Source organism: Strix uralensis, chromosome 6 (genome assembly GCF_047716275.1).
Source record: "Strix uralensis isolate ZFMK-TIS-50842 chromosome 6, bStrUra1, whole genome shotgun sequence".
Taxonomy (NCBI): Eukaryota; Metazoa; Chordata; class Aves; order Strigiformes; family Strigidae; genus Strix; species Strix uralensis.
Genome location: NC_133977.1, coordinates 39,139,999 through 39,152,158, shown reverse-complemented (window position 1 = coordinate 39,152,158; position 12,160 = coordinate 39,139,999). Strand labels below are relative to the sequence as shown.

The 12,160-nt window shown below is 42.1% G+C and overlaps 1 protein-coding gene across 1 annotated transcript in view; it reads left to right on the top strand.

Annotated features, from left to right (window-relative positions):
• NXPH2 (neurexophilin 2) overlaps positions 1-11,309 on the top strand; it is a 41,056-nt gene extending 29,747 nt beyond the window's left edge. The window contains exon 2 of the mRNA XM_074873774.1: positions 8,521-11,309. Coding sequence (XP_074729875.1) covers positions 8,521-9,264 — 744 coding nt within the window. The 3' untranslated portion in view covers positions 9,265-11,309. The remainder of the gene's footprint in view (positions 1-8,520) is intronic.
• The last annotated feature ends 851 nt before the right edge of the window (positions 11,310-12,160 follow it).

Sequence of the window (12,160 nt, the reverse complement as noted above, 5' to 3'; positions counted from 1 at the left end):
TCAGCAAAAAGGTAGATCAATTCAATGCATGGATATAATTTGAAAGCTATCTACACTCTAAGCAATTTATCCAATTGAGGCTGGAGGGAACACTTCAGATAACCTAAAACTACTCGTCAGGCTTGTGGGAAAGATGGCACATACTTTCCACAAATACATTTTCGAAAAAGGAAAGCTTTGCAGGCTTTGTTTTTAATTTTCCCTCTTTTTTCTTCTGCTTCTTCTTCCTCCCAGTTTTGTTTCTTTACTGGAGTGCTGTTTTAGTAAAATACTATTTTGCTTTTCACACAAATTGGAGAATTTTAAAGTGGGGTTTTTTTCTGTAAAATATGATACTGAGTTTGAAGTATCTGTTTTGTTTAAAAATATGCAATGAAATCATATCCTGAACTAGAACTTCTCCCAACATAGCCCTTCATTTTAGAATTGTATTTTTGTCTGGGGGTTATTTGGATGTTATCATCTCATATTCTCATTAAAGAAAAGATTTTTACGTGTTACCTTCCCTAGCCTTTAGGTGTATACAGATGTAGATAGAGATCTTTTTCTCTCAGATCTTTTGAGGAAAAATGGCAAAGCACCTTTCAGCGGTGTGCTGTGAACCACACTTCATTAGCTTCCCGCACGCCTGCCGTGAGAGCAGAAGAGGAACTTGCCATATTATAGGATGGAAAAATAGTGCTGAGTCGCACACTGGCTTTCATTTTTCCAATTTATGTTTTCTGACTTACCTCCTGTGACAGTCTGAAACTCCTGAAAGGCAAAAGGCTAAAAAGTGAGAGAAAGCTTCAGGCTGTCGTGTCGCTTTCAGGTATTTAAGTGTTTACCAGTATTAGTTGACTTTCAGGCAATGATATGTCAGAGAGTATTAATATTCACAATTAATATATTGATATAGAGTTTTTGTCTGCCATTCCTCATTTTCTTTCAGTCACTTTCCTACTGCGCTGCTCGGACGCTTTCCCAGCAACACTGAAGAGCGATGGCTTTGGAGCCATCACCAGTCACTGATAGGAGGATGCGGTACAGTGGCGATCGCTTCCCTTCTGTCGGCAGGGATGCTTGTACAGCATTCCTCTGCAGGGGATGAATTTCTTTGTAGGATTCTTTACAAGCAGAAAATTTAATGGGCTGCAAGGTTCGATCATGAAGGCTTTTTTTTTTTTCTGCTGAAGCAGCTTGTCATTTTAGTTTTAACTACAGGAGACAGGACAAAATTGTTAAAGCAATCCAATTATATTAGCTATTGAACAGGGGATTTCTGTCCACCTTTCCCGAGTGAAAGAAAGTAGCAATAGCTGTATGAGCCTTTAAAACTTTCCAAATTGCAACCTCGCTAACATGACTGGGGGATTTTGAGAAGTCTGGATACTCTGCCACCAGCGCTTCTGACAATCCACTCCCTGCTCTGCAGTTTCCTCCCCATAAAGGATACCTTTGCTGAAATCAGCATGGTGAACCCCATAGTCCCTCTTTATGATCTGTTTTCAAATGAGACAGAAATCAAGCAGGTGAACCCTGAATTTCTAACTTCATTTTGTCTTTGCGCAGGAGTATTTCAAACAGTTTCTCATCACCCACAGGAGAGAGAAAGCCAGTCACAATAGCTAGCTGGTATTTATTTATTTACAGTTTAGCAAGGGAGAGGTTGTACGAGCGTAGGAAAGCATTTCGGGTGCCTGGAGAGCAAGAGCATCCTCAGTTACAAAGTTCAGCCTCTTTTCTGAATATTCACATCCCATCACCTCCATTAGCATGGCTAAATGGTGGCAGCAATTTCTGTGGAGTCTGCATTTACATTGAGAAATAATTAATTCCCAGCTTTTGACAATTGTATAACAAAACTGGAGTTGCTCAACTAATCAAACCAACAGACAGGACCTTCAGGAACATTCAGGTCCCGCTTTTGCTGGTGTGCTGTTTGCACCTCTCCTTTCTTCCAGGCTGCAAACTGCAAACGCTGCTTCCAGAGCTACACAGGACACAAAGACCCCGCTCTCAACCTCCAGTTGAGAAGTCTTTTGTCATTTTTATTGGGGTTTTTTTTTTTAAGTTTGACAAAAGTAAATCCCCGCTCACTCTGTTCCTCCCCACCAGCTCAGTGCTCAGAGGATTATATACAACACGGATGGCTCATGGCGTCCTCATGGGTCAGACCGGACTGCCACGCAGGTAGTTAGCATCACCAGGACCTGGGGAGCACCACCGGCAGCCCCCTGGGCTGGCTGCCCATCAGCCACCCACCAGGAAGGAGACTGTGTCCCTGAGCACCTCGGGATCTCTGCATCATACCCTGCATCATCAACTGCACCGTAACCATGGCAGAAGAGTTCAGCTCAGGAAGTAAAGCAAGCAGCCAAATATGTGGCCATGCTTTAACAGCCCCTTCATCTCAAATATTTCAAGTCATTTTTGTACTTTCTTCACAACCAAAATAAAATACAGAAGTTAGTTGTATTTCTTGGGAGCTTTCTTGTTATTTTCCCAGTATGAAAGCCACATACCCTGCTGTCAGGCCCTCAGGTATTCACATACACTTTTTAACTTACAACTCCTCTATACTTATCGAATTTAAAATACACCTTCTGAGAAAAAACACAAACTCCAAACCGTGGCAGGATGTTACATGCTGCCTACAAAGCAGAGTACACACTCAATTTTCACTTGCTGCAGCTACTGTTGTCTAATTCACGTTGGCACAGCGGCTAGGTGGCTGGGAGCTGCAGCTGATTGCAAAGTCAGGAGGAGGAGGAATCAGTGCAAATTTCAGGACCTGTCTGGAAATGAAAGCGTTTTGATTCAGTGCAGAGCAACTCCTTGTTTCTTGGGGCAGGCTGACCTGCACAATTTTGTTTTCTCAAGGGAAATCCAAAAGCTTCCCAGCATAATTTTGGGGAGAAGGGATAAAAAGTCAGAAATTTCCAAACAAAAACCTGAGCATGGGTTTGGGCAGCTGAAGATGGAGGCATCTTTAAGGATTTTTCTGTGTGGTAGCCTAAGTTGTTAGTTCACAGCTTTCATTCCTAGCAAAAACTGCAGTGTATATGAAAGTTAATTCACCTTACAATTATGAAAGCACACGGGCTTATAACATCTTGAAAAATAAGGCTGTAACTAGATGAAACAAACATGGCTTTTTTATACAGTCCTGCTGAAAGAAGATGTTGCTTAATTCCTGAATTCCTTGAAGCATTCCTGACAGCAATCACATCTGCTGCCATAAAACCCATCATGGCCTCTGCCTTTGGGAAAAACATGTTTAATAATCAGTAAAGTTCAAGCTCAGCTTGTTGTGATGAAGTATTAGAACTCGTCATCATTTTCTTGCAAAAAAAAAAAAAAAGAAAAGACTATAATGGAACACAATTTTATGTTTTTCCATTTAATTGATGATGGGCTGAGTTTTTATTAATCTTTCTGGGCTCCAGTGTAAGGTGCTGAAAAAGCTAATATGAGATCATTGTATCTGGTTAATGTGTGTGCTTTGCAAAATTGATAAGGCCTGTCAAGACATAAATTATTTAAAATTTGATAAATGTGTTGAAATCATTGAATTTCCAAACAGACAAAGCAGAGCTATTTCTCTTCTCCCCCTGCCCCCCCCAACCTGAGGTTTTTGTGCTCAGTAATGCTGTGTTATCCTTGCAGCACACAGCTTGGAAGACACTGAAATTAGCAGGAGGAAGCCAGAGAAGTATCCTGTGCTGCTGCGGTGGTGACACGACTATAAACCCATGAGATACAGCCTCAGGGGTGGAAGTAGCAGAGTGAAGAGACCACTGGAAGCCTCTCCCAGTATGAGTTTTTCACTGGTGAAACTGGGGACAGGAGGAGTACCACCTCCCTCCTACCACCCCTCCCTGTCCACCAGTGGGATCAAAAGCTCACAGCAGCACCAGTGAGTTGCCAAATGGTGCTTCAGAGCTGTTTATCCCAGCAGACCTATTTATTTCAACTAATTGCTGAGAGTTTTTAAATGATTCCTGGCAGGGGTGAAGCTATAGAAATGATTGCTGGTGATTGATGAGTAACCTGAAGAAAATTCCCAAAGCATCAAACCGATTAACTCTTGCACTGCTAAACCTGCTTTTATTTAGTGCCTTGCCCCCAGAGAAAGGCATGGGAGCAAGTTCCAGATGAACCCAAATTTATTTGGGCAAATAGAGAAAAAAAAGCAGTTATTGATACCAGTGTCTCATCAACACAGGCTCATTTCTCAGAAATAGTTCATGGGGAATGTCATTTAACGCTGTGCTGCTCTACCATGGTCAGGATCATTCATGGAAGGGAAAGGTTTTGAAGAGCAATCACCATCTTTCAGAGAAGTGCACAGGAAGAACCAATGGTTTGAAGTTTAAAAGTCCATAAATATAAACTGCATCATACTTTGGTTTGAGCTGTTCTTGTGGTTAACGTAGCAAAAGAAAACAGCAAGGCATGTTGTGGATTCTGTACATCTCGATGGGTCCAAGATTATGTTTCTTACTGGAAAGTATCTACAGCCTAATAGGAATTTTAGGGTAACTGGGTGACATTTTACAGCCTCTGTAATATGGAAAAAGATTAGGTGATTTTTTCTGTTTGAAAATTGATGGTTTGGAGGAAATGGGAAAATGCAGGTGCAGCAGAGGAGAACTACAGCAATAGCCATCTATTTAAATGTATACATTAACGTCCCTAAGCTAGTATTTTTCAAATACCCTACGAGCAATATTTTCCACTATAGAGAAGCATTATAGTGAAATGGGAAGATGCTGAGGAAGTAATTTTTTTCCAGCATGTGCTGCATTCTTTTAGTATAGATTTTTTTATTTCCCGGAAATTGCTAACCAACGTGAATAAACAGCTGAACAAAGAGCGTCAGCCCATCCTTGCTAATAGCAAAAAGCTGTCATCAAGCGAAGGGCCTTGGCGATGTATAGAGGAAAACGAAGCATTAGAGTTCGGTTCTCTTATGCTGCAGAAAGCTTTATTCAAAATAGAAAAAAAAATCTGCATACGCACAAAAAAGGTTTTACATTAACAAAGCACAAATATTATTCACATTTCTGAACAATGCACCCTTATTCCTGCTCCTGTGCTGGGCATTGAGCAGAACCAGGCGGTTCTTTGTTAGACACCTTTTACTGAATATTTGCAAAACACAACAAATGTACTACCCAGAGCTTGCAAAGCCCCCTTCCCTGCAACCAACTGAGCCTCTGTCAACCTCTGAATCTCGTTCCTGTAATGAAGTCAGTGAAACAAGACAGCAGTAGGATGAAGCAGAGTCAGGAATTAAGGCTGCACAAGATAGGAGAGTCCTACAGTCTGAGAACTATTTAAAAGAGGAGGAAAAAACTACTCAGGTTAAGTGTAAGGTACAACATTCAACAGTGGCTAGTGATTGCTATCTGGTCCTTAAACAGGAACATTACATCCTTATGATTCAACATATTGATGATTTCGTGTTCCCATATTATGAAAGGTGTTTCGTTGCCACATGAAATTGTCTACGGCACTGTAGCTCTGGGGACATGTTTCGTTATCTTATGAGTACACCTCATTCGGTGTAACACATGGATAATTAAAAGTAGTAGTAGTTTAGCATGATGCAACTTTGCAATTCCACCGTCGTGGTTTTGAAATAACTGTGCCCTAATACCTTATCGATGTGACAAACCCACCTGGTTTTAGCATGCATTAATGTTTCCCACCCTTCAGCCATCCTGAACCTTATACCTACATATTTCTTCTTTTTATATCAGAGCCTTCTGAAAAAAGCAGTTCAGAAAGCAATGCTCTGCTATCTCATTTGGAGTGAGAGCCCCCTGAAGAGACATACATTGAGTATTACCAGTAACACATGACTCAATGCCCTCTAGATCTCTTCATAAAAGGAGAGGGGAGAAAAGCTAAAGAGCCATTGCACGGATTTCAATAAACATTGCAAAAAGAAAAGTAGCCCAGAAGGACAATTGTGTATGTTTCTGTGCCCTTGCCAGAGGACACTCAGAGCTGGGTGCGGACACAAGCGAAGTTAGAACCTCCTGTGAACCAAGCAGCTTTGTTTCTATGTATTTCTCCTTAAACTTTCTGACCGCAGTTCCCTCTGGCTCAGTTGCTAACAGCAATACCAACTATAGGTGCCCACAGCTTTGAGTGGTCATTAGCATTTTAAGTAGCAGATCATTCAGCCATGCAAACACAGAGGAAAGTTTCCGGTATTTCAGCACTGCCAGCACCCTGGTCCCAGCTGGAATCTAGCAATGCAGCAGGAAAGCCTCCTTTTTGTGCTTCTAAAGGCCTCAGGTCAGTTTTGGGGTGAAGGATGGGTGAACGTGTGCATCAGTTCTTGTTTCATCTGAACAGAGTCACTTGTCCGCAGCAGGGGAGTTATTTCCCTGGCAGTGGGGTTGGCCAGCTGTTCTCAGCATCACCCGGCTGATTTTGAGCTTGTGAGCAGGCTTAAAAATGGCTGAAGAACCATGCATAAACATGACATTGCTTCACCAGGAGCCTTCCATCACAGCGGAAACGACGCTTCCCCCAGCATCGTTATGACAGTGCTATTTGTGCTGGTACAGATAAGCATCTGTCACTGTTTCCATTAGAATCTCCTATTTTCCTGGGTTCATAGCTCAGCCATAAAAAAAACGCAGTGTAGGTGCAGAAAGTTGACATACAAGGTCTCAGGCTGAGAGTGATCATTGTGGCTTTTTTTTTCCCTCTCTTTCGAATCCGACAAAGAAGATAATGTATTTCTGCAGACACACCTGACCACTACATTTTGATCCAGCCATAGATTTATTTAGCAATAGTGATGGCCGCCTTTCAACATTCAGGTTGTGGACGTTGCCATGATGGCTGCCTTTCAACATACCATGTTAATTGCTGCGTTAGGAATGAGCAGGAACAACACGCGATAAGTGGGTTTGGGCTCTGGTTTGGAGCCTGTTGCTAGAGAACAGGCCCCAGTGAAGATTAAGGAAGGGGTTTGGAGTTTCCCATCCTTGCCAGAAGATGAAATGAAAAATTGAAGATTATAGAAATAACGATTTATTATTATAGAAACTGTATACTGCGAGGAACTAACGGCGTAGAAGACCCCTTTGGGATCAGTAGCAGAGGGAAAAGCAAGCCCAGCATTGCAGTTCCCCCTGGGAGACAGGCAGCACAGAATCCCACCCCATGCATTAGCACCAGCCAGCGACTGCAGACAGCGGCACACGCTTGGTGTTTTGGGTGCTTTAGGCAAACTTCCACCCCGTCATCTTGCTGTGGTTGCCCTCTGGGTAATCAAAACCCCACCCTGTGCAGCAGTAATGCTGGGAGCCCACCACCCAGACCCTGGCATGCAAGATGGACGATGAAGCAAGAGCAGCGCTTTGCCAGGAGGAAGAGGCAGCAGCAGCTTTTCACTGGAGATGAGGGCAGCACAACTCTGTTCTTTCTTCCTGCCATTTGAAGCACCTTTTCATTCTGTTCCCACATTTTGTGAGAATAATTGCAGCTGAAAGCTTTTCTTTGTACATTAGGATGATGGTATAAAACAGTCCTGAAGAGAACAAACCCTGAAAACACATACTCCAAAACTTACATTCAAGCTTTAAAGGACATAAAAAGTTAGATGATCATTTCTAGCCTGTTGAATCAGGGATCCTGCTTCTGACCTCTCGAGCATATGCTTGAGTTCTGCAAATTGGAAATCTGCTATTTACTGAGACCTGCATGTATGACTGTGAACTCTAACACCGCTCTGTCGCTACCAGAAGTAGTTATTTGCTTTCCGACTGCAAACAATTTTGCATTAGATTTGCTTGGCCTAGTCACGTTTCTGAAAAATGATGAGAGGTGCCGTATGGCTGGGGTTGCTCACTTCTTGAAGGTTAGGCCTTGCTAATAACAGGCAGCTTAACAACTGCAACCAACACACCCAAATATATGGTTATTTTTGCGATGTGTCTCAAACTAAGAGCACAAATGGGCATGCTAAGTTTGGAAAAAATGGAAAAGGCAAGACTAGAAAAGACAAATATATAATAAACATTTTAGTATGCAACACCAGAAACAGCTGAATAAGACAGGATTTTAAGCCTAAACTAGTTGGGAGGTTAAGTGGGGAGAAAAACAAAGGGGAATGGAAAATTCTGTGTTTCTATTTCACTCCATCTTTTAGCAGAGGTGCCACTGTGCTGTTCAGGTTTTCCATCATCCTTAGGCATACTTTTATCTAACAAATTTGTGAGCAAAGACTGTCTGCCTGCTCTCACACATCGCAGCCCTTGACCTGTCCAGAGATTTATCCATTTGTCCCAGTGGGTGGCTGCTGTTGAGCTTTTTGCATCTTCTGTAAGTTATTCTGAGTAAAATCCTTGAGTTTTCATGGGGCAGCAGAAATTACTGATTACAGTAGCCCCTGTGACTGGGCTGGTTCAGACCCTCTGGGTGTAAAAATAAATATTAATGGCTCCTTTTGTATCTTGACAGTTTTATTTTCAGACTTTACATTTACAATTCTTTCTTTCTGTTTTGAAACAGGTACTTTGCGACATTAATCAAGTTGTACAAGCCGCAGACGTGCTGGACTGGGAAGACAAGGATGCTGCAGAGACACTGGTTGACAACGTGGTCCATTCCAGGATCATCAATCCTTTACGCCTGTTTGTTAAGCCATCCCCAGTACTGAAACATGGCCAGGTGTCCTACTCGGACAGCATAGAAAACTTTTGGGATTGGTTGTCCAACATCACGGAGGTTCAGGAATCTCTTGCACGAACTAAACGCAGACCTATAGTAAAAACTGGGAAATTCAAGAAAATGTTTGGATGGGGTGACTTCCACTCTAACATCAAAACTGTTAAGCTGAACCTCCTGATCACAGGGAAAATCGTCGATCACGGCAATGGGACCTTCAGTGTTTATTTCCGACATAACTCCACAGGTCTGGGAAATGTTTCTGTAAGCCTGGTGCCACCTTCCAAGGTGGTCGAGTTTGAATCGTCTCCACAGTCAACACTGGAGACCAAGGAATCCAAGTCCTTCAATTGCCGAATTGAGTACGAAAAAACAGACCGCGCGAAAAAAACTGCCTTGTGCAATTTTGACCCCTCGAAGATCTGCTATCAAGAGCAGACCCAAAGCCATGTCTCCTGGTTGTGTTCCAAACCATTTAAAGTTATCTGCATTTACATTGCTTTTTACAGCGTAGATTACAAACTGGTGCAGAAGGTCTGTCCTGATTATAATTACCATAGTGAGACTCCGTACTTGTCCTCTGGCTGATACAACCGTGGGTAACTGTAAAGATACAGCATCAGTCATAAAAATAAGCATTTCCATTAACCTTTTGGAGAAGAATATGTTTTCCTATCAGGTTAAACAGTCTTTAAAAACTGTAGCTGTGTTTGTGCTGTATCGTAAATAATCCCAACTATTTATGTAACAACCATTTTCATTTGAGACCATTGCATTTTAGCTCTCTCGTCATTAATAAGGGAGCTACCAGGCAGACACATGACAAAAATCAAACAAAATTATGTCTGTAATGAAAATCGATCTTGAAAATCAGTTTTTTAAACTAGACTCGATGGCAAAGAGATTGTCTTTTACTTGAATTGGACAGCACTTAGCAGGATCCTATTTCTCATTGGGAACTTTAGATGACAATATAAAGAACAAATGATGAAGCAGACTCCCAGCTGCTTATATACAAAATCCAAATAAACAGCTCTCCCACTAATTTCATAAAGAATGTTACGCACACTGGGCTCAAGAAATCAAGTCCAAATACTACAAGAAAGTGCTATTTCTAGGGGGGGAAAAAAAAAAAAAAAGGAAAAAAAGGAAAGGCATCTGCATTTCTATGAGTTGTAGTAGTTGTACGTATTCATTGAAGTGAAGAGTGAGTAGTTCTTCCTTCAGACTTCTTACCCGTGGATATGCAAGGATGTAATTAGACATTAATGAGCTTTAGTTTATTAGACCCACCAGGTGTGCAGGTTTGGTGTGCATTTCTTCCTTCTGTGGTCACCATTGGTTTTGATTCTTCTCAAACGTTTACATATACACCAGTACTAGTTTTTCAGCGATAGAAAATATATGTACCTCGGAAAAAGATAATCTCTGTTGAAGTCTGAAAATGGTAACGGGCTGGCTTCCATGTAAAGGAAGCAATTATTTTGCTATCTAGCCCTCTTAGCACTGTACTGCAGCAGGAAAATACACCACAGTGAAGGACAATACCTGAACAACAACAAGCTTTCTGCTTCACGGCACCCAGTTGTCTTCCTTACTACTGCGTTGCATACCTTAAGTCAAAATATAAGCAATGACAAATGAAGAGAATGACAAAAATCTATGCATCTTTACCTCATAAAGCAGATTTCAAACAATTGCTATTAATATAAAAATATGCCAGACTTTCCCCTAGCACAGAATAGCATCACCGCACCACAGTTGGTTCCACGAAAGGAGGGTCTGGCCGTGGTTTTGCTCAGCAGGACAGAGGTTGCTCCCGCTGCAGTCGATTGCGGTGAGCTCCAGCCACGCGACCTCAAGCATCAGCCCCTGCACTTTCCCTGGCTATTGATTTTGCTGCTGCTGCCAATTTGCTGTCGTAGTTCTTTGCGACAGTTCGACGTCCCAGGTCCCATGGAAGAAGCTGGCTGAGGAAGCGCTTTTTATTGCTCCAATCAAACTTACGTGCGGGGTCCAAGAAGTAACATACAGCTTAAATAAAGTACTACCAAAATACTCTGTTCAAGTGGTGTGGACTCAGACAAACGACTATGACAGCTCAGAAAGACACACTCATGAGATTAATTCCGATTTCCTTGGTAAAGTCTCATACAAAAATTTATTCTGTTAAAAATAGACTACAGGTAACTGGCTGATTTGTTTTTCTCTTTAGGTGACAAATTTAAATGTGTTGCTTAGTTTGATCAATAATCTAAATGTTTTCCTTCATCTTATTTCATACAGTCTCTCCTGGTCTAAATGATGTTTTTTAGTTTGTCTATTACTGTTGATTCCAACAAGATGGTCTACTTTGTATTCTGTATAGCGTGTCCTCGTTCTGGCTGTATATAAGCTTGGATTTATTGCTATGAGTTCGGTGGTTGGTGCTTTTGTAACTTAGCTGTAAGCCATGATTTTATTGCCATGTATTTTTACTCAGCACCGTAGGCAATTAAAAAAACCCCTACATGCTATTTATTGTAGAGGATGTGGAAATCATGTATGTATATACACTTAAATATGTGTACATATACAGAATATACGTGTACATGTATTTGTATGTAAATAAAGAGAGTTTGCTAAATCTGGCACTTGCTTGTGGCATTTTTTTTTTTTTTTAAATGTTGTATATATAAAGACACAAAGAAAAACTAAGGCACTGCAACACATCCCTGAATGTTTTTCCCCAGCTGGAATTTGCTTTTCTAGGAGATATTTAAGTATGCACTGCAGTGAACTCTGCTGCAAGCCTAGGCAGAATAGGTTCAATATCATTTTGTGATATTTGAGAAATGAAGTGCATGTTTTGACAAAGACAAACACGAACTGTTTAATAATTGTGCAAGGTACATTAAAAGTAAAGGGGTTAGTCCAAGTTAAAAAACATGTCAGCTCCTCCCAAGCAGGAAGGTGCTGGGAGAGGGGGCAGCCCTCTGCCACTTCAGGCCTTGCTCGGAGTTTCTCATCGAAATGGGAGCTGGATCCTCCCCCCGCACAGATGTTCTCTCGTTGTGACACAGCCACGTCCTGGGTTGAGGTTTCCAGACCTCAGGAAGACAAACCAGGGCCTTGAGCAAACAAACACCACTCTGGAAACACCTGGAGCACCTGGGCCACGTGGGGATTCACACAGAAAGGCTATTAAGAATCAGGAGACAAATATTTAAATAGGTTTAACACCTGAGTTTCCTGAACACAGAAGACGACACGCACCCAACGGGCAGCTTTTGACTTGAAACAACTCTCGAGGTCTTCAAGCAAGGCCGGGGCTGGTGACACCACCGGGAGCCGCAGAGGAAGGGAGCGCCGGCAGCAGGAGGAGAGCGTTAACCCAGACTGTCTGTCCTGCCACCCTGGGACCCAGCTCCAACCACCTGCAGCCCATCCTCCCACAGAGCACAGCAAAGAACTGTTCTCTCACCTGTAAGTCCCCCCCCAGAAG